At 42.3% G+C, this 26,545-nt stretch overlaps 2 protein-coding genes across 2 annotated transcripts in view; both read right to left on the bottom strand.

Annotated features, from left to right (window-relative positions):
* The window catches only part of LOC148021861 (uncharacterized), a 35,191-nt gene extending 29,437 nt beyond the window's left edge, over window positions 1–5,754 (bottom strand). The window contains exon 1 of the mRNA XM_087698063.1: window positions 5,390–5,754. Within this exon, the coding sequence (XP_087554189.1) occupies window positions 5,390–5,754 (365 nt within the window). The remainder of the gene's footprint in view (window positions 1–5,389) is intronic.
* Window positions 1–26,545, bottom strand: part of LOC148021859 (endo-1,3;1,4-beta-D-glucanase-like) — a 171,665-nt gene that overhangs the window by 46,994 nt on the left and 98,126 nt on the right. Inside the window, exon 5 of the mRNA XM_087697384.1 lies at window positions 15,016–15,105. Within this exon, the coding sequence (XP_087553510.1) occupies window positions 15,016–15,105 (90 nt within the window). The remainder of the gene's footprint in view (window positions 1–15,015; window positions 15,106–26,545) is intronic.

The following is a 26,545-nucleotide window of genomic DNA, read 5'->3' as shown; positions in this document are numbered from 1 at the left end:
TCTCCTAGGGTATTTGTCCATCTACCTATCTCCATCTGAAGCCTATGTGAGGAGGTGCAAATCTGTCCATTAGCAACCCGTATGCTATGGGAGAGATGGGTGTCCATATATGCTGGCCGAATAGTGAAACCATCATCAGAGAGACACAAGAAATGACTCCTGTAGAACTCCATCCTCGATCCTAGAGGGATGGATCCATGTCCTTACCGTCTCAATCCTCAAGATATCAGCTCTGATCACCTGGTTCAACTCTAATCGGCTAAGAGAAAGTGTAGGGCAGTCAAGGCTATAATCCAAAGGTGGAAGACAGACCATGTAGGCTCACCCAAATAGTCATCTGTGAAAACCAACAATTCTTCTCGCCTCCTGCTGCTGCTAGTTGTCTAGATGAGGTTAGTGCCAATCTAGAGTATCTATGGCGTGGAAGTTCCCATAGTCTGTGCCAAAAGATCACTGCCCTGAAGAGTGCCTCCGTAACTATAGGTGCTGCCCCTAGCTCTGCTCTGACAATGGGATGTGGGGTGGAGGGCTTACTCCTAATCATCATGATCAATGGCCTTTCCATGCTATCCCAACCATCATAATAATCCCTCTCTACTCCAATCTCATCAGTGAGTGGGCTAAGACGCCTGTGGTACGAGCTGCAACCCCATACCTCTGCTCCATATAGTAATGTAGGTGTGACTAGGGTGTCAAACAACCAGAGTTTGGTGCGGGGCTCCTGAAACTATATGTGAGCACATTGACTCTCGAGTGCCCCTAGTGCTACGTATCCATGTGCTAGACGTGCCTTTGATGCCCCTCTCAATGAAAAACGTGGGCCAGAGAAGGTGACTCCCAAATAAACATATTTCCTCCCATGCTCTAGTATGTCTCCCCCAAACGTGGTACATAGATCTAGTCACCCATGCTACTGAAGTATTGAAAACCATGGTTTTGGTCTTCCCATGGTTCAATGTGAGGTCTTTATCTCTACAAAAGATGTGCAAAGCATCTAGATGGCACTGCAATCCCTCCGGTGAATCTGAAATGAGAACAATATCATCTGCATACAGTAATATCAGTATCAGCACCCCTGCCAGGCTGGCTCCAACTCCTCCTCGGTCTATGTAGTCAGACACTTCATCTATGTATAGACCAAACAATGTGGGTGAAAGTGAACATCCTTGTTTCACTCCTATGGTACTGTCAATCCTCTCTGATAGCCCCCCAAGTACTCGTACATGACCTATCACTGCCTCATATAATGCATAGACACCCCATCATATACCCTCTGGTATTCCAATGTCTTGCAATCTCTGCATGATGCATGTACGAGGCACTGTATCAAAAGCTTTGCGAAAGTCTACAAAGCAATAATAGATCCTCTTGTCTCGAGTTCGACCCTCCTCAATAATGGCTCTAAGTGTGAGAATATGGTCCAATGTGGTATATCCTTGTCTGAAACCTGCCTGTCCTTGTGCTCTCTTGCCTTGCATTTCAGCCCACTCACTGAGTTCATGTTCCAATATAGATCCATATATCTTGGCCAGAGTATGACCGATCATGATAGTCCTATAGTTGCTAGGAATTAGGGGATCACCAATTTTAAATAGCGGAATTATAGTATTGTCTGACCAATTCATAGGGAAACCTTCACATACTGCTCTATTGAACATATGTGCTAATATGGGTGCTAATATGTCACAAGCATGTGAGAAATGTTCTGCTACTAGTCCATCTTCATCTTGTACCCTCCCATTTTGTAATCTATAAATTGCATCCTTGGCCATTTTCCATGTGAAGAATGACCACTGTGTTGGCCTACAAGCTTGTGGGGGCTGCATAGGTGGCTGTCCTGGCACGTCATACAGCTGTCTCCCATAGTCAAGCCAAGCATCTGGTGATGCAATTTGTATAGGGGGTTGTCTTTCATGAAACATCTTCCATGCGCTTTTGCTATCCCGCCCCAAAATAGCTGATATATCTCTGCTTCTGCTTTTGCTAAGTAGTCTCGTTTCTTCTTCCACACAAGGTGTTTGAAGAATGCCTTTGCTTGGCAATGTGTTTAAGTGCCTAGCTCCACTTCCCTCTATAAGTAAGCTCGAGTAACTCTACACTCATCATCATACCAGCTATTTTGGGGAGCAGTAGATCATGTGGGTCTACATCGGGGCAAGGCGTGTGGGAATGCATACATGGCTGATCCATGTATGGCCTCAGCTAAATCCCTTGTACATTCTTCCAACGATCTACTGAAGTCCAATGTATGTAAACTGGTCTGCAGAGAACCATTGTAGATGTGTCAGGTATCTTCTGTAAAGTAGTATTTGGGATGTTTAGGGAGGCATGGTGTTTCATGTTTCATATGTACACAAGAGAGCATGAGTGTCAAAATAGCATGATCTGCTACTATGCCAACTGGTCTCTTAGATATCTTAAAGTTTTGGATGTCTGGTATCAATGCTGGTGAGCCTATCAAGTAGTCCACATTACTTGCCCCTTCTTTGTGATTCAAACATGTCAAATTGTCATATCTTGGCCATTGTGGCAAACCATTAAAGATGGGATGTCTGGTATCAATGCTGGTGAGCCTATCAAGTAGTCCACATTACTTGCCCCTTCTTTGTGATTCCAACATGTCAAATTGTCATATCTTGGCCATTGTGGCAAACCATTAAAGATGGCTAGTCTATGTGCACTTCCCAAAGTCAATAGGTGTGTCCCATAAGTACTTACTTCTTTATCTTGGGCTCTCCTATGTAGGCCTATTTCATCTATGTTGATCTCTTTGAACACGGCATTATCATGCATATAAAAGTCACTCTGTCTATCTCCAGTGCGTGCATTGAAATCTCCTACTAATAATATGTCCCCAATGCTAGCATATCTCATGATATCCTCATAAAGTACATCAAAGGGAGATCCATCTCGTGTGGCATAGGTAGAATTTGCAGGAGGAAAGTAGCATATTGCGATGAATATATCCTGTGGTCTTCCTGCATGTATCCTAATCCATAAATATCGTGCATCATCATCTCTTTTCATTACTTGCACTATTCCTTTGAGGTCTTCCCGGTATAGTATGGCCACACCTCCAGAACCCCTCGTGCTTCCTGGTTTTCTAGCTGCTGGACGAAATGCACTTTCCCACCTATATCCCCGCACATCGAGTAGTCAGCTACCTTTACATTGGTGTGTTTCTGTATACATTGCTATATCTATGTTTCGGAAGCTATCTTCAAAGTAACCAGTATCCAAGTGTAGGGCTCCATTACAATTCCATATTGACATCCGAAGTGTCTCATAGGCCTCAAACCATCATAAAGTCCTTTTGTTAGTGATGATGACTTGTCCATCCCTATAAACAGCCCACTTTCCCTCTTTGTGAGCCTCCAATACCTTGGGCATGTGTTCCCTGCGATGTGGTATTTGTGTTGGGGTAAGGTTCTCATCCAAATAAATCTTCTTACCCTTGAGGGCTCTCCTCTTGGAGAGGAAGGCCTTTTTTTCTCTATGTCTCCAAAGCGAAGAATTAGAGCCTTGGACTTAGAGTCCTCTTTCCCCACTCTCCAAGCACTGATGATAGGTACATCTGAAGCCCCAAATTTATCAGCAAGTGTCTTAGCATCTTCCTGTGGACTGCTCTTCTCCTCCCATCCTACTACACGTACATGTAAAACCCTAGCCCGTCTCCTAGCCTCTTCTTCCAAGGTAGCATTCATTACTTCAGTTTTGTTCACTGATGTTCCCTCATTCTTTTTTACTACCTCAATCCATGGGCTGGCTTCTTCTATCTGCTTCTGTGTTGTCTTTGCCACTTCTACCCATGAGTGAACCTCCCTTTCACATGCCTTCAAAGCCTCTTTCTCTTTTTGTAATTCTTCTTGCACGTTCATTTCTTTTTTCTTAAATGTACTCAATTCTACCCTCAGTTCTAAGATTTCAAATTTGTAGGCTAACTTTCAATATTTCAGTTTTCAGAGTGTGCATTTCAGACAACATTTGTGCCTGCAAGTCATTCTTAATCTTTATCTACATGTCTTGCATTTTTGCCCCTTGATTTACCATTAGTTCGGCTTTGACCTACTCTCGTATTTCTTTCTCCAATTCTTTTCTCATAATTCGTAGTTCAAAGCAAATCATGAGATTAATTTCTTCGTATTTCTTTTCATTCATGGTGTGTGAGGTCTTTCCATGCCTATCAAATGTTGGGGAGACGGTCCAATCACGGACCCTACGGCCATACGTCTTGTACCGTGTGTTCTTAGAAGGGGTGTTGAACATTGCTTCCATAGACAGTTGTGTTAGTTCTTGATCAGATTTGTCTCCCAGATATTCATTTTCCCCGGTTTGATGCTTGCATTTATCTACATTATCCATCTCTCACACACTCTGAGCAAAGCCACTCAACTTGTACTTTGTACTATCAAATCAGAGTAATTTCTGTGATTCCTGCAAATTTCTAGGGTTTCCCTAACCCCTCACTAAATTTTTGTAAGCCCAGTAATCTTTTACAAGCCCAAATGCCTTCACACTGTTTATAGTCACTGCAGAAATACAGATTGTAGCCCTAGTCAGTGCATTACTGCATACTCCAGGACATGATCAAAATCAAAGTCAATGCATCATTGCCTAGTCCACAAGCCAATGCATCAGTACATTCACCCAGGTCTACATTCATGTCATTTTGAGTACGTTCGTATCATATCAATCTGATTACGTCTGCAATCTCAGTACATTGGCATCAGGGTCTGCGTCAGTACCTTGCTGTGTCAGTACATTACTACATACAATATGCCTATGTCAGTGCATTCAGTACATCTCTGCAACACTATAGTGCTAACGACAGGTCTGTCTCACGCCAGGTACATTCCTGCGCACGACAAGTCCACCTCACGCCAGAGAGGTCTGATGTCACGCCAGGTACGTCACGTCAGGTCATCACGACACGTCTGTCAAAAGTTAGTACAAGGGTTCCCGTCACGCCAAACACGTACAAGCGTCCCCAACCCACCAGACACGTCCCCAACACGCCAGACACGTCAAACACGTATACCAGCGTCATGTCTGTCTCGTCCGCATCCGTCCCGTCACGCCCGTCGCGTCAGCATCCATCCTGTCATGCCAATGTCACGCCCGTCGCGTCAGCATCTGTCACGCTAGTCTCGTCAACATCCGTCACGCCCGTCTCGTCAGCACCCATCACGCCAGTCTCGTCAGCATGAAAGGAAGAGAGACACAAAGAGAACATCAACTAGGACACAGAGAGAGAGAGAGAGAGAGAGAGAGAGAAGAGAGAGAGAGAGAGAGAGAGAGAGAGAGGAGATGATCGATGGCGGGCCTGCAACCCCCGTGACCTAGCGACCGTCGCGCCTGTCGCTGCCTGCCGTGCTGCGCCCGTCGGGACCTGTCCGTGCCTGCCGTGCCTGCCGCTGCCTGCCGTGCTGCGCCCGTCGATACCTGTCCGTGCCTGCCGCTGCTGCGCCCGTCGGTACCTGCCGCGGCTGCACCCGCCTGTTCCAGCCGTCGCCACGCCTGTCGCAGGTACGCCCGCCCGTTGGTACCTGCGCCGGTCAGTCTCTGCCCGTCGTCTGGACCTGCGCCCGCCTTCATCCACGTCTCACGCCTGCTCGCCGGACGTCGGCTGCGCCTGGGTGTGCCCGCCTTCGTCGACGTCTGACGTCTGCCCTGCTGCACCATCGACGCCTGCCCTGGGCCTGACCCCGTGGCACCTGCCCTGTCGACGTCTGACCTGTGCAGAGTGCGCCGCATGTGGTTGACCGCTCTGCGTCAGCGTGCAGGGCTAACGCAGCCCCGTTTACGCCTCCTGTGTTTGACCCGTTACACGGCGCCCCGGTTCATCGGCGCGTGTCTGTCCTGTTCGTCGTTGCAGTCCTGTTGCTGCAGCCGGGTGGTGCACTGATTTTGCAGGACTGCGGGACCTGCACAGCGCGTGAGAGAGAGAGACAACGAGAGGGAGAGAGAGAGAGAGGGAGAGAGAGTTCGTCCTCTGTGTGAAGACAGCAGTATGGCTGGCCTGGATTTGGACTTTCTTGACCGGACGGTGGCAGCCCTTGGCCCTGATTTCGATGCAGAGGAGCCGGAAGATATGGTGCCATGCACGGAGGAGTTGCCGCCGAGTTCTGAACAGCCACCTGCCGGCAAACGCTCCAAGCCTACGCCTGATGAGCCAATGAGTCCTCCGGAACGCTCCTATGCGCAAGTGGCCTCTGATCCGGTGGATTCGCAGGAAATCGACTGGGAGCATTTGCTGGACTTCGCCAATACTCTGCTTGGCGATTATGTCCAGCATAATACCGAATCTTTTTCTGTTGCGGGAACGGATGATGTGCTGGAAGCCACGGTGGACCCCAAATCAGTCTTGCGATCTTTCTCGGTGTTCTATGACCGTGCAGTTATTCTTTTCTTCACTGGCAGGATCCCAATGCTTTCGCATATTCGCCAGTGGCTGCACCATCTATTGCAAGGGGAGTCGGTTGAGGAGATTTTCCTTGGACCTCGCGGGTTTTATGAGGTCCTGCTGAAATCGGAAACGCATCGCGCTGAGCTCCTGTCCAAGTTGCCGCTATTCTTTGATCGCCGCCTGGTTCATGTTGTGCCATGGCGCCCCATGGCCGACTTCCAGCGTCTGCTTCAACGCGAATGCCCGGTGTGGGTAGAGGTGGAAAACTGCCCGGCGGTCTATTGGCCTATGTTGAAGGATGCGATGGCAGTTGTGGGAACAGTGCTGGTTCCCCCAAGCCTCAGGGCGATGAACCGCAACCGTTTATGCATGCTATGGGACACGGCCAGGAAAAGGCCCGCGTGGCTTCGCCTCAATTGTTCGGGCATGCATCCTTTGTATTTTCGCTTAAAATGGGGCAACTTTGCGGGCCACTGCTTTTCATGTGGAAAATTGGGGCATTTCATGGCCGAATGCCCTGAAAAGCACTCGTCTTCGGATGATGCGCAGGTTGTGCTGCCCAAGGACGACATGGTGCTTGATGCCACGCCCCAGGAAGCCCTTCAGTCTCCTCATGTCATGGACAAAGGCAAACAACAGGTCCGAAGTGTGGATTCCCGTCGTACTGACTGGATTGAGGCACGTCCTCAAAAAGGTAAAAAGTTGGATACAGGCTTGGCAGATCCTGGGCCTCCCGCTTCCCAGGATTCCGTGCGCACGTATACGCGCCGGAAAGAAATGGCCACTTCACAGCAGGCTCCGCGTCCTAGGGCCCCGTCGGGCCCCCGCAATCAGTCTCCAAGGAGAGCCTATACCGACGGCCCCAGAGGCCCACCTGCCAAGCTGGCGTTCGATGCCAAAGGAAATGTTATTACACCCTGGGATCGGCGTTATCCCCGCCCCTCTCCCAAGGCAGTGGATTGCCCTTCTACCTCCAACGCAGGTCGCCAGAATTCTTTTGCAGTATTGGCTGATTTTCTGGATGAGGGTGTCCTGGATGCTCTCGCGGAAAAGGTGAAATCGAGGCAGCAGGTGCCTCGTTCCTGATTTCCGTCTTTGAGGATACATGAAGATAGCCACGTGGAATGTGCGAGGCATTTGCTCTCGCCATAAGCAACATGCCATGTGGACCGTCTTGCACGAGAACCAGTGGGATGTATTGTGTGCAGTTGAGCACAAAAGTCACGGTGAAGCAGGAAAAGTGATGGATTGTCATGGATTCCGCCTGTTTTATGCAGGGACCCATGCTACGCACTATTCGGGCGTGCTGATGATTGTCCATGAGAAATATCAGCCTATCCTTGTTAAAAATGATGTGCAGGGCCGCTTTCTGGTGATCGAAGTCTTATTTGAAGGCGAGATTTTATGGCTGTTGGGCCTCTATGCTCCGAATGATCCCGCATCCCGGCGGGATCTTTGGTCCACTTTGCAGGGCTCCATGTCACTCGGCCGAAGGGGATTCTTGATGGGAGATTTCAATATGTGTGTCGACTCTTCTCAGTCCACTTCAGGGCATTCGGTAATGGATACGCCGGAAAGCCGGGTGTGGAGTTCTTTTGCTTTGCACGTGCTCAAGCAAGATCTTTGGTCGTGGCTTCACCCTTCTTTTTCAGGATTTACTTTTCATTCCGCACAATATGCAACTACCTGGTCGCGGCTAGACAGAATGTATATCATGCAGGGCGATGACTTTCTTCCCGACATGCTGGAAATGAAGGTCTTGCGGCAATATGCGTTGTCGGACCATTTCCCCCTCCAGCTTGAGATGCGGGCACACTCTATTGCACCTTTTGTGCAATTCCTGGATAGGCTCCCTTTACGCTTCAACTCCTCTTATCTGAAGCATTCAGTTTTCCAGGGCTATATGCAGCAGTTGATTGAGAGGTTCTTATTGGACTTCGCCTCTGAGGGCTGGCCTTCATTTGCAAGGCTGCTCTCTAATGTGCAGCGGGTTGCTCGCCAGTATGGGATCCATCATGCCTCGCTTTGCCGCCGGCGTCGACATGCAGCAGAAGACTTACTGGCCTTGGTCCGTTCCTTGCTCCTGGATTCCCCTGATGATGATTTTCTGCTGTCTCTGGAGAGGCGGTTGGCCCATCTTATTCAAGTGTTTCAGTTGAAATCTTATCAACAGGCCAAGCTGCACAACTTGATGGACACAATGCAAGATAACACCTGCCAGTCTCATAAGTTCTTTCGCGCCTTGCATGCATCTCCGCCCCACGAAAATCTGACCAGACTCCAGGATTCTGAAGGTCGCATGGTCACGGATCCGCAGACCATTGTCACTATGTGCAGAAACTATTTTATGGATCTTCTTGGTTCCTCTTCCTCGCCTTCTAGCCAGGTTACGCATGCCCGTGCGGTCTTCTATCATCTGGTCCGCCAGCAGGTTCCAGTTGATATGCAAGCCGCTTTGGAGACGGATATTTGCGAGGACGAGGTTATGGACGTTTTGTTGCACCTGCCGAATGATAAAAGCCCTCGCTGGGATGGTCTCACTAATGAATTCTTTCAGACCTCGGCCACGCAGTTGGCGAAGCCATTGGTGGCCATGTTTCAGCAGGTGTGGGAAACGGGGGTCATGCCCTCCTCATGGAAAGAAGGCCTTATCAAACTAATTCCAAAGGTCCCTTCGCCGTCAAAGTTGCAACACTGGCGACCAATCTCTTTGATGGGCTCCATGTATAAAATCTACTCCAAAGTGCTGGCGAATCGGCTCCACAAGCACCTTCCAGCTATTGTGCATCCTCTCCAATATGGTTTCATTAAGGGCCGCAACATTCTGCATAATATCTTAAATGTGCAAATGGCCATTGACTATGCGCGGCACTCCGGTCAGGAAGTGGTATTGATCCAATTGGACTTGGAAAAGGCATTTGATTATGTGGACTGGTCTTTCATTGCAGACCTCATGTCGGCCATGGGCTTTGGTACCCGAATGTCCCGATTGATCTACACCATCAGTGCTGAGGCTTCCTCCAGAGTTATGCTTAATGGTGGAGTTACAGAGCCATTTGTCCTTGCACGCTCGGTCCGACAGGATTGTCCTTTGAGCCCCCTCTTCTTTGCCCTGGCGACTCACCCGGTCCTTTCAATGTTATCCTCCATGGCTGCCCAGCTGGCCGGTCTGTCTCTTCCGTTGGGTCAGCACTTCGTTAGCCAATCCTTGGCGGATGACACCTTTATGATTTTGCAGGCGGACAGGGACAACATTCGAAGGGCATTAGATGTTTGGACACTCTTTGGTCAGGCCTCTGGGCTTCGCATCAATGCCCTTAAGTCAGCCCTTCTCAGTTGTACGGAGCCTGATTTGCAGTCCTTAGGCTGGCAAGGCCAGGTGGTTTCCCATGGCTCCATTGTCAGGCATCTTGGATACCCATTGGGGGTGGATGTACGGCCAAAAGCCCTGCTGGAGTGGATTTCACAAAAATTGGCAGCAAAGTTTATGTATTGGAAGTCGCAAGCGTGGCCATTCCATGTCCGCCTCAAAGTGGCCCAGACAATCATGCTTCCAATGCTAACGTATTTCTTGCCATTGTTGCCATGGACTCCTACTACTTTGAAGGCCCTCACTCATCCCATCCGTTTCATGCTATGGAAGAAGGACTCACTGCAGGCCGGCATTTCCTGGATTTCTTGGTCACACGCATGTACCCCTAAGCGCATGGGTGGCGGAGCGATTTTGGATGCACACACTCATATGTTAGCTCTCCGTTGGTCCCTTTTTCGTGCCATGTGTGTGGATCACCACCCTTGGTCCATCATAGCCCGTTATTTTCTTGAGGACAGCGGGCTCCGCCATGGCAACACACGGCTTCGGGCCTCCTGGTGGCATGTCCTTAATGCTGACTCTCGTGTTTCCAGTCCCTCGTCCTCTTTGTTACTGCACTTGGTCGGCTCTTGGAAAGTGGTGCTCCAAAAGGCCCGCTGGCACCCAGGGGGGGACCGCTTGCAGACTAACTCCTTTCAGCTGGAATTGTTGGCAGTATCGAGACTCCTTTCATGGGAAGATAAACATCAACTCAGACCAAGATTTAATCGCATGGCCCGTTTAGGTGTGATGTCGGTTGCGGATGCTACCCTTGCTACTCGCAATGTCCTCGTCTCATTTCGGACTGCTCGGCGACTCTTTAAGATCCCGCGTGGATACCGTGATTTGTGGGAGCAGCTTTCGTCGAAGCTTCAGGGTCGGCAACCCTTTCCTGCCTTGACGGTGGATCGCCCTTGGCAGGACTGGGATCTTGCAGGCCGCCTGAGTCTGGAAAAGGCCTCCACTAATCAGGTGTATCATCTTCTTGTTCAAGATCACCAATGGCTGGGAGAGAAAGCTAACACTGTTTGGGGACTGCGGAAATCGCTGTCATGGTGGCACAAAACGCTGATGGAGGGCTGGCAAAATAAGACACCTTTCAAATGCAAGGTTTTTCTTTGGCGGGTAATGATTGGTGGTCTTCCTCTGGCCTCGGCCCTTGCCAAGCGTCGCATCTCGAATGGCAATTGTTTCTTCTGTACCACACCGGCGGAATCGGCCCGACATCGTTTTCTCTCTTGCCCGCTCGCCAAGAATATCTGGTCACTCTTGTCGCTCATTTGGCGCGCGATGGTGGGATCCTCGCTAACTCCTTTCGATTGGGTTTTTGTGCGCCCGAAGTATTCCGCACCGCCACAGTTGCATGAGAAGATCTTATTTCACTTTTTCAGATATTGGGGATGCTGGCACATTTGGACCACGCGCAATGCTTTTCTCTTTGATTCGGCCTCTAATGTACCCCGACATATTGCCAGGCTTAAAGGGCTCTTGCATTGGCAGCTGGATATCATCCGACACTCCGACTTGCTCCCTCGAGAGGATTTGCATCCGTGGCATATGGCAATTGCCTCTGGGTCGTTGCCATGATTGGTGTAACTTTTTCAGTGCATTACTCCGGGGCTTCCCCACATGTTGGCCGAGGGCCCTCGTGTATCTTGTAATCAGAAAAAAGAGAGAGAGAGAGAAAGAGAAAACCTCTTCACATGATGGCTTTGTGTCATCATGTATCTTGTAATCCAGTAATCGTGTATTTTTTTCGTAATTAATATAATTACCTTTTACGAAAAAGAGAGAGAGAGAGAGAGAGAGAGAGAGAGAGAGATGGCAAGAAGCCATGAAAATTGCAAGGGAGCTTGAGAAGATGAAAGAGACTCTAGTATTGTGACTTGATACGATAAAATGAAATGTCTCTCTTACGTCTATTTATACTTGTGTCAGTGTGACCCCAAGTTTTTACAAAACATTTTGGAGAGCCAAATGTAATTATGATACAGATTAATTGGAAATATCCATTGTAGAGGCTCTCTCCAAGATTTGTACATATTGACCCTAAGTTTTTACAAAATATTTTGGACATCCAAATGTATTTATGAGACAGGGTAGGTTTACAGGTTGAAGAAGGCCTTTGTATGGCCTAAAGCAAGCTCTACATGCTTAGAACGAGAAGATTGACTCGTTTCTCCAGACCAAGTTGGGATATCGGTATTCTAGGGCCAATCCGCAACTTTATGTGCACACTTCCGAGGGTGGTCATGTGTTGTTTGTTTTGTATGTTGATGACTTGATTATGGCAGGTGCTCATACCCAAAAGGTCAAAGAGACAAAGGCAACCCTTTACCAAAAGTTCGAGATGACGGATTTAGGACTTCTCCATTTCTTTTTGGGCCAAGAAACTCTGAAGTGAATGAATGTTGTAAATGAATGTAAGAGTGTACAAAATACCCAAGGGTAGAGCAATTGAGTGTCGGAGAGTGAGGATCATTGGAGGTAGGGATCCCAAGTATTGTGACCACTAGTCGGAGTGATATTTGCACTCTTCTTAAATCAACCCATATATTGTTAAATGCATTGTATTCAAAACAAGATTTTCTTTTTGGCTTTTCGTATGGCATAGACGCTTCAATATGAATGTATTCCCCAAAAACATGTGGAATCTTACGATTCATGGTAGTCCTTGCAACCGATATTGCAAGGGATCAAGGCAACCCAAATGTAGTTATTCTATTACATTTAAGATTTTTAAACCATAATCTAGAGATAGCACAATAACCTTTTTGACTAATACCCACAATATCACATGTCTCTATAAATTTTTTTTGGTTTTATTATGTCCTTTAAGTCCTTTCCAAAAATATCCATTGTAAAGGCTCTCTCCAAGATTTGTACATATATTTCTACAGTGTATGCAAGAGATAGGAGAGGCTACAACATGGTTGTACTAGTATTGCATACAAAACGGTTCATACTACACTGTACTATAGGTACCATATCATATGTATTAGTACCATCAGGTAACAACTTAATGGATACTTCTTTTCTGATCCAATCTGCACTTTGGGATGAGTTAAATGCTTCTTATGCTAGTATGATTCTTTAATGAATTATGTTGTTTGAGATTCAAACAACTTCTCTACCTTTTTGTCCAAAAAATTTAGGTTTCAAGTAGCTTTAAGGAGAGAATAATGTATTTTTATCGTATGATAAAAATGAAAAATCTTAATGTACCATTAAGCATCATATGTTATCGTCTCATACCATATCCTACTTTTCATACCTAACAACCATGGGCTACAGCATGACTCAAAGACTATGAGAAAGAGAAGGAGATGATTTTCTCAAGATCTAGGATTCTAGCACTTTTTTTAACTTTGACTCATACATTGTCTCGCATTATAGACCTCCAAATTGGTTGTTTATCTAGGTCTTGTAATAGAGTTTAACTTTTATTCTATACTTATTACTTTCTTTGAAGTCACTTGGACAGCTAATTTTGTTATTTGCCTCGAGATATTTTGTCCTAGGTGGATTTGTTAATAAAATCATTCATTCTAAAGAAAAGTAATGTTTGACTAAGAAAGCATAAGTAACTTCAAAATGAAACAAATTTAAAGGATAGCAAGGTCAAATGGACGGACTCCTTCAAGAGTTCGTCCATAAATTAATGTACAAGAAATGGCAATTCAATATAGCAACCAATATCCTTAGTAGAATGCCCCATGATTAATAAATTGAGTTTTGCTCAACTTATTAGTGCTCTACTTGAATCACTTACCTAGGAAAAATGTCAAATAAATTCCGACATTTCAAAATATGAGAGACCATTGACAACGAGAAATCAAATGAATAGACCTACAATGAAGAAGGAACGTCAAGGGATTTCAAGATGGATTTAAGTAGAAACGTTTTCATAGATAATTGTTATTTACAAGGATAGAGCATATGTCTCAAAAGATCAAGAATTAAGGTGCTACATACTCTACAAGTGTCATCAAAATGAGGTGAGACCAACCTTCTAGGATGGAGAAATTGAGGTTTGATCTCATGGAAAAAAAGACTAAAAGCCCATCTCATTTGTATCTCGAAGAGTGGGCCAATGGGAATTGTCATGGATGGAAGCTAATAGCTAGTATCATTGCCCATTTATTTACACCATCAAATGTATCCATGATATAGAGAGAGTTATTGGAAATATCAATTGTAGAGGCTCTCCCTAGGATTTGGACAAAGATTATCTACACTCTCTACGAGAGATGGGAGCGGTTACAAGACCCAAGGACTATTAAAAGGGATGATTTTCTAACAATGTGAGATTCTAGCACTTCTTAAGTTTGTGTCAGCATTTTATATACCTCTAGATTGTTTGTTCATTTAGGCCTTGTAGTAGACTTTTCTTTAATCTTATAGGTGTTATTCCTTGGAATTCTTTTACAAGGATAATTTGTACTTTGCCTCGGGATATTTTATCTTCAGGGAATTTACTAATAAAATCACTCTTTTCTCTGAAAAAAACAATTATGTTTGACTACAAAAACACTAAATGGCTTCCTTATCTAACAAATTTGAAGCATTGTAAGGCCAAAACTTCATCAAGAGTTCAAATATGAATTACGGTATAGGAGAGGGCAATGCAATATAGTAGCAAATTCCCTTGGTAGAATGCAATGATTAATGAATTGATTTTCTGAATGATCCACTTGAATCAATTAAGGGAAAATGTTAGGTTGATCCTAGATACTCCAAAATCTGGGAGGACATTGAACACAAGGATCCAAATGAACGGGCCCACAATGGAGGAGGAGAATAAGGGATGTTCAACATGGATTCAAGTGGAAATCTTTTCCATAGATGATGGCTATTTACTCCACAAGGATACAGATGTGTCCCAAAAGATCAAGGATTAAGGCACCAAACACTGTCATTACAATGAGGCGAGACCAGTATTCTGTGGTGAAAGAACTAAGGCTTGAACTTATGGACTAAAATGAGAGCAAGGAAATTCTTAATTATCTAGTCCCAAGCCTCTCCCTAACTTTGAACCCTCTTTATTTTTGGCTCTCAAAACTGAATCCTCAAGGAATACAGTAAGTGAATTTGCAGCCTCTCAGATTTCAATCTGAAAATCATTAGCAGTAGTGGCAATCAAAGGTTGAACAAAAAGCTGTTAATTAAGAAAAATTCAGATGTTTGATGAAAATGCGTTTGAAAATATCAGATATGCTTTGGAAAAGTAAGGAAAGGGATTGACAGGGTTTCCCACCTTTAATATCCTCAACTGTGACAAGGGAGGGATGACAAAAGACAGCAGCTTTTAAGCAATCATCCTTGGCCAGCTCTGCAACAACTTTAGCTGTGAATTCAGAAATTAAAAATTAGAATCCTTCCTTCCCTCCCTCCTTCCCTCCCTCATACAGGTGAAAACAGAAAGGTCATACAGATGGCCACATGGCCAGTACAGAAGCCCCATGCTGACATCCTACAGGAAACCTCAATTGCAGATCACCTAGTGATTCTAAGGCCTTTGGCCACCCTCATTGAACAACAATAATGAAACTTTCAAAAGCATTAGCTCTTTGACACCATGGAAACATGAGGTGAAGACCTAAATAAGAGTGCATGATTAAAGACATTCCATGGCATCCACATATGCCAAAAGCCCTATCAATGGAAGAAATAGAAAATGGCCAGTTATTTCAAATGCACAGTGCATCATGATATCCCAGCAAGGCCCAATCATTGGTCTCGGGGGATTTAAACTGATAGCTTGATGCACTGTAAAAAGAAAATGTTACAGTTTCAGAGTTCAAGGAAACAATCTAAACAAATGTATAGTATTCATTTCCGTGGAAAATGTCTTGACTTTCTCTGTGTATCATTCTGTGCCAACAGATGGTCAGTCTCAATTGTTTTCCAAGTAATAAAATCCCAATCTAAACAAGCCTTGTGCATCAAATGATCAATTAATCCCAAACAGGCCATACTGAAATAAGAACACATAGCTATAACCTCAGCTTCTATTCTATAGTGAATGAATGTACAAGCTTTATCTCTAAGGAACAAAGTATCACTGCTTGAGAATGATGAAAGAGGAAGATGCAGGCATGTTAATCCCTAGTCAATGATGTGAACAGAAATAAGCTCGGTAGATCAACTCTCAAAAGGGAGTATGCCCAAAGTCTTGCTAAAGGCTTGAAACTTTTCTCAAGAAAGAGCTTTTTTACACATTTCAATCACCTATGACAATGTTAAGTAGGTACAGAGATCAAGTCAATCTCAAGCATGAAAAGCTGAATCTCACACACCTTGCCATAACACTAGCTATTAGTGTGGATGTTTGTTACGAATGTCCCACAAATAGATCATGAAACCAGCTTTCCTTCTTGGAAAAGGCGGTAATTCCTTGATTAAGCACTTAACTACAGCAATCAGCAAATGAATATAACTTGAAATGCAAATCTCAAACATTGGACACCATGTTGGCCCCAAAACTGACACCCCTTTCAGTATTCCTTTAACTTGATTGCTAATGGAATGAGTACAAGCTGAGATTCACAATCTCCTTTGCTGTTAGCCTCTTTGTTGTAGCAACAATCAGCAAATCAATTCGGGCCAATTGCCCCTTGATTTTTCACCCAGGACTTGCACAAATAGAACCATCCACTCGCCAAATGTTGCCCCAAATTACAATGAATGGGCTGGCATCTGAATTCCCTGACAATTACACAGATTTCAAGTGTTGAATTCGGTGTACAATGCCTTCACAAATTGGCATGGGTCCCGGGTGGTTGTCACACCCTAATTTCTACAAAGATTTAGGGTTTGCAGCAGAGATCTCTCTACTATCCACCAAATTTACCTGAGATCTGCTCAAATGGCTAAGAAATGGTGAGATATCTTAAGAATAGGTTGGAGAAGGTAAGAGAAAGCCAAGATGAGAGAGAAATCTAATTTTCTTCGTAAAAAAACCCTTAATTCTGATTGTTGTCTGCTCCAGCTTGCATTTAACGCAATCACCTACTGCCATGCACCTGCAAAATGTTGTCATCTGATCAGCAATGCTCTTGCCAACCCCTGGAAGGTGACTCCCTGCTGTTCCTTGCTTGCTGAGTCCCCCAGATAGCTGTCTTCTGCAGCAAATTGTTGTTCTCTGATCAAAAATGAACCAGCAGCTCCCTCTCTCTCTCTTCCCCAAGCTATTAACTAACTGAATGGTTAAGACCTAGCCCCCAAAAACGTTTTCTCAGTTTGCATGGGTATTTTTGCCAAGTGGCAGCCTTCTAAACCCTTGAAGGTTGGTCACTTAACCTTAATACAAATCTTGACTATTTTTCTAGACTTCTATATGTTGGAAAATGATTAAATTTAGTTCTAATTTGTGGAAACTAAGTTGGAACCTTGGAATCACAATTTTTATCTTGGAAGCTATAGGAGTTAATAGGAAATTTAGACTTTTTTTCCTCCAAATGAGAATTATATTATCCTTTTTTTATTACTTCATGACCTAAGGCTCATATTTTACTTTGCCATGTTGGCAAAGTGAATTAATTCAGATATCCTAGGTTCTAATAGTTACATACTCAATTCAAAATTTTCTAATGAACTTTTTTATAGCCGTGCACATGGTTCATTATATCTACATGATGTAAGACCTTCAAACCTATATGTAGCCACACATGTATTAATTGCATGTAATGTATAACTAGGGGCCAAAACATTTGAGAAATTGAGTAAATGAGGCTACCTCTTACTTCAAAAATGGGTTGCTTCATCTAATAGAGATTTCCATAGAGAGAGTGTGTGTTGGGCCAAATGCACCAACAATCGAAGCTTTCGATGGACTTCTATTGTTTCAAAAGCTGCAATTCACGGCAATAATCTCTCACCTTGTCATTGCTCTTGCTCTTGCTAGTCCTCTTCTTGCCTTTACTACCCTCCTTTAAGGGATTCAAAAATTGCATGAACTGAGGATAATTTGCCAATTATACAAACATTTTAGCTACTATCATCAGCTGATCTTTAAAATGGTCAACAAATTCCTCTTGCTCTTGCTACTCATCAGCTTCAAGAGACCTAGAAGAACCCACCTCTTATCCGATTCCCTCATTCTCAACTTACTATCCATGCTACATGCCTTGTCTAAGATTAAGCATTGCATTTCGTTCAACACTTGTGAATTTTCAAATTTAGAGGCATCATCCATGCTTGATCCCATCTCACTATCTGAAGACACTCTTGTTGTAATGCTCAACTGAATACAATTTCAACACTAGAGAAAAACTTATGCCCTTTAATCAGGTGCCTCGAGCCCACCAAATCAAGGGATTGAGTGGTATCCCGTAAATGGAACCATGAAACCAACCTTCCTTTTTGAAAAGGGCAATAATTTCCTAATTAAGTACTTAACTACATCACTCAGCAAATGAAATGCACAAATTACCTTAATAATGTTGGACATTGGACACCCTATTGGCCCCTAAACCAATGCCCCTTTCGGTATTTTTTTTACTTGATTGCTAATGGAATGAGTACAAGCTGAGATTTACAATCTCCTTTGTTGTTAGCCTCTTTACTCTAGCAATAATCACCAATCAATTAGGGCCGATCGCCCCTTGATTTTTCACCTAGGACTTGCACAAATTGAACCATCAACTAGCCACATGCTAACCCAAATTATAATGAATGGGTTGGTATCTGAATTCCCTGACAATTACACAAATTTCGAGTGTTGAATTCAATGTACGATGCCTTCACCAATTGGCACGGTCCCTAGGTGGCTCATAAACCCTAATCTCTACTGAAATTTAGGGTTTATAGTAGAGATCTCTCTGCTATCCACCAAATTTGGCTGAGACCTGCTCAAAATGGCTGAGAAATGGTAAGGTCTCCTGAGAATGGGTTGGAGAAGGTCAAAGAAATCCAAGATGAGAGAGAAATCCGATTTTCTTCATGAGAAAACCCTAAATTCTGCCTGTTGCTTGCTCTAGCCTATATTTAAGCACCTCCAAAATGCTATCACTTGATCAACAATGCTCTTTCTAGCCCCTGGAAGGTGACTCCCTGCTATTCCTTGCCTACTGAACCCCTAGGTGGTTGTTTTCTACAATATATTACTATTCTCTTATTAGAAAATGAACCAATAGCTCCCTCTCTCTCTCTCTCTCTCTCTCTCTCTCTCAAGCTATAAACTAACTGAATGGTTAAGACCTAGTCCCCAAAAACGTTTTCTCAGCTTGCATGGGCATTTTTGCCAAGTAGTAGCCTTCTAAACCCCATTTTCAGCATTATCTAGCCATTTAATTAATTTTTAGAATTAAACAATTCTAAAGATTAATTTCAACCATTATGACCCTGCCCAAAATAAAATATACCCATCCATAATTAAATTAGCTAGGCCATTTAAAACCTAGAGTGGTCCCCAATCTCTCTTGATCCTTAGATTGGCATTAATTAATTAATTAATGCATGCTAGCCTCTAGAGCCACCATACACTTATTAACCAAATAATTGTCTCAAGGTCAAATCTGACACCAACTCACTCTCAAAGCTCAATTACATAACTTATCACCACTTTTGCCTTTAACACCCACTGCATCCTCAAGGTCCTTGGCCTATTACCATGAAATAACTGCCATGTGCATCACATGTGCTAAACAACCTTTCATATTTGATTAATAACTTAATCAAATGTTATCAACAAGATTAAAGTATCTCAAAATTTCACGTCCTTATGAACAGATCACCTAATAGGCAACTAATTTATACACATTTCAAAGTAGCTATAGATGATGCCTTGCAGGCATCCAACAACATTTACTTGTTAAGCCAAGTAATACATGATCCCTAAAGCACACCAATGATGAACATTGTTATCATCGCATCCCACCCAATTGCTATCTATACAAGCACGCAATGGTGGCAAGAGCTTTGAGGAAAAAAAGTTCCAATGTTTAAGTGCCTTTGAGATATCAGTAATGCTTTCCATAAGGGCTATGCATGCATCTTCTCCATTGTGGGTCTATATACTTAGATCTCACCTCAAATTGCATACTTACATAAAGCATCCCACAACCTGTTGGTATAATGAAACTAGCCTTCCTTCCATGGATGGGTGGTACTTCCCTGATCACAACTTAGTTACAACAATAACATTTATTACAAAAGTGAGAAATGCAAAATAACTTACAATCTTGGACAACGGACACCTTGTTGGCCCCAAAACTAGTGCCCCTTTTGGTATTTCTTTAACTTAATTGAAGAAGTTGATATACAATGGGATTCTCCCAATCCCTTTCCGTATTCCAACTCCCCTTGCTGTCCAAAATAACCAACAAGTCTCTCATCTGATTTGCCCCTTCATTCGCGCAATCAACTAGCCTGATGGAGATGTAAAATGCCACAAATTCATTGATTTGTTGGTCCCTCCACTTGAATTTGACTAAAAACAGCTTCAGCTCTATTGAATCCAAGTCTTGGAGCTTCCAATTTCTTGCATGCTTCTGGAGGCTATTGCTCAATCCAATTTTTTGCTTGTAGATTAAGGTTTATAGCAAAAAAATCTGAAATTTCTCAACCTTTGGTGATCTCAATGCTGTAATGTTCAGAGCAAGACTATGAAAAGGTTAGGAGATGAGAGAGAATGTTGAGGAGAGAGAAAATTCAGACTTTCCTCGCGAAGAACTGAAGAAAATCAGTCATTTACTGCTACTGCCCTATCTCAATAGCTTGTAGATGCAATGGCTTGCAAATGCTATCACCTGCTTTATTCGTCTTCTCTTGCCCCTGGCTGCCTCAGAAGATCCTCCAATGGCTACGAATCAAACTAGCAGCATCTCCTCCCTCTCTCTAGTAGATTGAATACACTAAAATGCTTCTCTCCAGCCTCTAAAGACGTTTTTCAACCTTACATGGGCATTTTTGACAAGTGTCAACCTTTCCAAATGGTTTTTCCGGTATTATTCATAATTAAATATTACTTTTCAATCTTTAATACTAAAAATTAATCTAATAATTATTTCGGTGTCTAAAAAAATAATCTGACTGGCCAATAATTAAGTTGGCCAGGCAACTTCCATTTCCGAGTGTTTCTACACCATCTTTGACCATCAGATTGACGTTAGGTACCATTAAACGCCACTTCTCTAGTGTCACCAAACAACTAACACTTATGGCTAAATGAATGACCTAGGCCAACAACTGGCAACAGATACCACCAAGTACCTATGCGGCATAACTTACAGCAATTTTTTCTTTTGACATCCCGTCGTTTCCTCGGATCCTGGGCTCTTAAATTTACTATAACCCCAATTACACCTCACATGTGCAACATTTACTTAACCATGTGATTAAAAATTAATCCACACGTTAAGTGAGATTTTAAAAATACATATCCTCACAACATATAATACGGTATCATATAATTCTCCTACATTAAGCATTGTTGGCATACTATGGCATCATACTTTTCTTCTGCATTGTCAATAGAAAATTAAACGCTTCCTTCTATAGAAGAGTGGTTTGCAATCCTCCATCTAAAAACAACACTAAAGCAATCAAATGTACTTGGATTGTTATATCATAATGACCCCTCAACCAGGCAATTTGACGTCCTCACTAAGCTATGGCTATTTGATACTATGATCACATCCACACTACCATAGAAGTATAAATATGGACCTTGGCTTGACTACTATAGTAGATTATGCCACACATATGATGGATGGAGATCGATGGAAAGACCATTGATGTCAATGATTTCCCAGATGATCAAATAAGGCTTTGGTCCTACATGAGATTGTTAGGGCTGAGTTAGGAGCTCCTTCAACTGTGGTTGAGGAACCAAAATCAATATCATTTATAAACAAACTATGGAAGCTTCCTAGACATAGATCATAAGCTCTAACATGTACATCAAATAGCATAGAAGCATTTGTAGTTAAGATCTTTGCATCATTTTGTTGGATTCTTTTGAGGATATTCTTCATGATATTTATGAATAGCATGATGATCATGAAGGCAAGAAAGGCAAGTCTTATTCAAGTGTTAAGCATGTTGGGAGATTACTTATAGCAATTAAAAAGCTCAAGGAAAGATATGAAGATGTTTTGGATTCCGATTCTGATTCAAATTCAAGTGATGATGATGATCATTGGTGTTATTTACCCATTGCCAAAGATTGAGGTAAAGGCAGCGAGAGAATACAAGAGCTAAAGAAGCAAAGAATCCTGAAGTGCCCCAAACCCAATAGAGCAACTTGCCAACGAGAGTGGATCATTGCATACTTTACATCAATAATCTCAATGTATTTTTCATATTTTGGTATTTTGCAAACTGCCATAATCAATCTCCAATCAACTTTAATGAAAAAGAAAACAAGTCAGAAGTTATGAACAATGAAGATGATCAAATTCATGATCAAGAAGATCAGTTGTGTATTCAAGAAGATGCTATTATGGATGATAAGTTTGAGCATTATGATGTCATCATGGATTATTTTCTTGGTTCTCTTATTGATGTTAAGGAAGATAATGCAATTATGAAGAAACTTTGCAAGAACTTGAAGAAGTGCCTCGTAGTGCAAAATGCACCATCTTTGGATGTATTTGTTCACAATACCAATGCTTCCAGCATGCAATATAATATTTCACGTCATTGCATTACTCCATCTGAAGAACGAGTCAGTGTTTCACTACAAGAATTGCAAGATTGCAAGCTTAGCACTATAATTCCTTTGCAGGAAGAGCAAGATTACAAGATTGATACTACATTTCCTTTGCAAGAGTTGGTTGAATATCAAGAATCGCAAAATACAATTAGTTTGTATGGTTTCTCTAAAAATCTACATAAGGTATACTCTATGATTCGATCTCCAACTAAGATGATTCATTGGCTTTCTATTGAGCTTGAAAAAGAGAGAAATGCAGAAAACGTTGCAACAATTGAAGCTTTGTTTGTTATCAATCAACTTCAAGAAGAGAAAGCATTACTACAATAAGAGGTTTCTCAAGTGAAGAATGCAATGGATTTCCAAGTTTCTCATTCTTTTGAAGTCATTAATGCTCTTGAGAAAGTTGTTTTACAAAAAGATAATGAAAGTGCTGATTTGCATACACAGTTGGTATTTTCTCATGCTTACAAGTCAAGATGCTATTCTTGAGGATCTCTATGCATTGAATGATCAAGTTGTTGATGTTTCAATTTAGACTGATATTTGTGAAGTTCTTGAGGACTCTGATCAATCTATCACTGAAGTTGAAGCATTTGGAAGTATGCAAGTGCTTACAGTGGATATCTATGCAATTGATGCTATAGCAGAAATGGTTTATGTTATTCATGTTGTTTGGTTTTTAGCATGAAAGTGATGATTCTATATGAGGTGGATGCTTCTAGCAAGAGTATGTTACAATTTTTTGTATCAAGAAAGCTTCAAAATGATCTACAAGAACCTAAATTTCAGTAATTCTTGTAGCAAGACTCTGAATGCCTGCAACAATATTTGACTTCCTACAACAACCAAACTTCCTATAGCAGCAACTTGCATTCTTCCTATATCTACAATAGCAAGCTGAATTTCCACAATACCTACAGCAGCCAACTGAATTCCTATACTTCCTACAGCAACAAATGTACTGCAGCAAGCTGAAAAACAATCAAAAGTGCTACAGCAACCTCAAAAACAGCAAATAAGACAACCACATGATGATCACTAGTTTTAAGAACTTGAAAATCAGCAAATACAAGTTGTTGTGGATTATCTTACATATTGCTTTCACGATGCAATGTCTTATTCAAAATACAAATTGGGTGGTACAATACATTTATTATGATGAAAATGCTAGAGCATCATTGACATATTTTCGAGTCAATGCAATTATTATTTGCAATTGGAGCACTAAGCAGTATCTACTTATTTTGTTATGGTTTTATATCTTCATTCTCTATGACATATTATGGATGTCATTGTATATGATGAGTTTTCAACCCTAGCATATTCCATTGAAAGGGTTGTACTATAGAACTATGGCTCATCACCTGTCAGCAATTGCAAACACTTTCATTCTAGCTATAATGCAAGGAGACATTGTTAAACCTGCAATTAATGGATTTAGACTCCGAATACTAAGTCAAGCTGATTATGATAAGCCACAAAAGGATTCACAGGTTCAACAAGTAGTGGGAATCAATTTTATGCAAGTCACTGCTACAATGCCTGAAGCAGCATTAAATTCCATGGACATTATGGTCATTTGCCAATTTTATGAGATAAATAGTTTTCAAATGTTGGCAATATTTCATTGCACTTATGTTGATGATGTTTTAGTGCTGGCAAGAGTATTTATTTGTCTCGAATGGGAAAAACAGATGTTCTTCCTATTACACGAAACCGCAATCTTGATGAAGGCAATTGCAACCTTGCTACGGGAGATCGGAATCCCACTACACGAGACACGGTTGCCGCAGCAAGAAACAAGGTTATCGCAGTAGAAAATAAGGTTACTGCTACAAGTGGCAAGTTCACCGCTGCAAGCAGCAAATTCACCGCTGCAAGTGACAATTAACCTGATACAGGTGAACAATGACCTGATACAAGAAAGTAGCAATTTGGTGCAAGTAACCATTACTACCATGCAACAAAGTCAAGATATTGATGAAAGGGTTCAAGATATTGATGAAAGGGTTCAAATGTTACAAGATTTGGATGTAGATCTTGATAGATCACTGTTTATACAAATTGTTGTTACCATAGTGAAGAATGCATTGGTTAGGGTTATGCATGATCAATGGGTTTCTATTGCTGCGTGAATGTCTCAAGTTATCTCTTGGCCATATGCAGTTGTGCAACAGTCATTTGTTTCTGAAAACTTGGAAGTATTGATTCATGAGAAGAATGTTCTCAAGGATAAGCTTAAAAGAATGCAGGTTGAGTATGATAGACTTTTGGGTATGATTACTAAGTTGCAAAGTGTCAAGAAACATGACAATGCTGAAATTCAATCCTCAGATTATGATGTTGTGAAGGCTGATATCACTAAAGTTTTGAATGATATTAGTAAATAGATTAAGATAAGGGAGCTTACATCTGATAGAATTCATGAAGTTGATATTCTACCTTTTGTATCACATAAGCAGCATGCATAGAAGCAATCTATCACGGATTCTCATGATACTCATGAGCCTCACAGCTCATGAGGTTCTTTGCCCATCACTATCAAACTTGTTCTTTTCCATCATACTTGTGATATGTATGCCTGTGTTTTGTGACTATCTTTTGAGAGGATTATGCAAGTGCAATAGAGGGCTATAAGTATCCTACTAGAGAGACTCTACTTATCATTCCCCTTTATGGCTTACTTCATGGTGCAAGGCTATGAGTAATGCATAATTTTTCTCATTAGATATGTCAATTTTGGATAAGGCATTTGACACCATGGCATACAAAGGTTCAGGTCATGGCTATGCCACCATCCACCAAGCCGTGCCAAGTGTTAGCCATTGGCTTGACACGTTATCTTTGCCCTTAGCATGATCTATTACCTTAGTCTTTACTATTTTCTCTATGCTGCAAATCAGACCAATAGCATCTCCTCCCTCTCTCTTAGAGGGTGAATGCACTAAAATATCTCTCTCCAGCCTCTAAAGATGTTTTTTAGTCTTGCATGGGCATTTTTGACAAGTGACAACCTTCCCAAACATTATTCATAATTAAATATTAATTTTCAATCTTTAAACACTGAAATTAATCTAATAAATATTTCAGTGTCTAAAAAAATAATCTGATGGGCCAATAATTAAATTGGCTAGGCAACTTCCATTTCCGAGTGTCTATGTGCCATCTTTGACCATCGGATTGGCGTTAGGTACCATTAAACACCTCTTCTCTAGTGTCACCAAGCTGATACTTATAGCCAAATGAATAACCTAGGTCCACAATTGGCACCAAATACCACGAAGTATTTGTGCGGCATAACTTATAGCAACTTTTGCCTTTGAGATGAGTAGACTTAAAATGCCTCATGAAGTGTAGTTATGTAGGCATTTTTCAAGCGTGGCCTCAAGAGATATTATGGGTGTCTCACATTTTTTGCTCATTGCTAATGCTTATGACTTGTTGTATGATGGATATTCATGATGACATATGAGATCTAGCAACTACCGCCATGATTCTCTGTGTTTCTGTCTATTTTCAGCATATTCTTTGATCCGTGTTTCTGATTTGTTGATTATTAGTGCTATGGTATGTATTCTCATGTCTCTATGTCATTATTTTCTGAGTTGCCTAATGAGATATTAGGTATTTTCCACACTACCTATAATAGTGAGATGTATTTCCGTATGAGGCACTGCAGTCCTATTATGCATTCCACATTGATTAGGGACTATAACAAGACTAGAGTAACAGTGCCAATCTACAATCTAATGTGCCGCATTTGTCTCTTATTCAACATAGAAACAACATCCTTGATATCTTGCTTGCCAATCTATCTTTACACCCATCAATTTGGTTCCATCTTCAAGTAACTTCACTAATTCATCTGTAGTGCAAGGTATACTACTTGTAGAAATAGCTTAACCCTCTCAAGCTCCAAATCCGTCTCCTCCGCAGCTTCTAACTGACTAAATTTAAGCTCGAACTCCCATAGAAGCTTAGATGCGGCCAGCCCTTTGTTGGGCTTATGAATCCACTCTCAAAAAGACCGACGGGTAATCACCCCTAAGTTTTCAAGGTAGTACTCTTCTTTCAAAGCTTTCTTGAATTCTGACCATCCAAAATCTTGCACATAAATCTCATTAAT

Source organism: Lygodium microphyllum, chromosome 17 (genome assembly GCF_053477565.2).
Source record: "Lygodium microphyllum isolate KBCC chromosome 17, Lygodium_microphyllum_v1.1.10, whole genome shotgun sequence".
In the NCBI taxonomy this organism is placed as follows: Eukaryota; Viridiplantae; Streptophyta; class Polypodiopsida; order Schizaeales; family Lygodiaceae; genus Lygodium; species Lygodium microphyllum.
The sequence above is the reverse complement of the archived record's forward strand: the minus strand, read 5'-3'. Positions and strand labels throughout refer to the sequence as shown.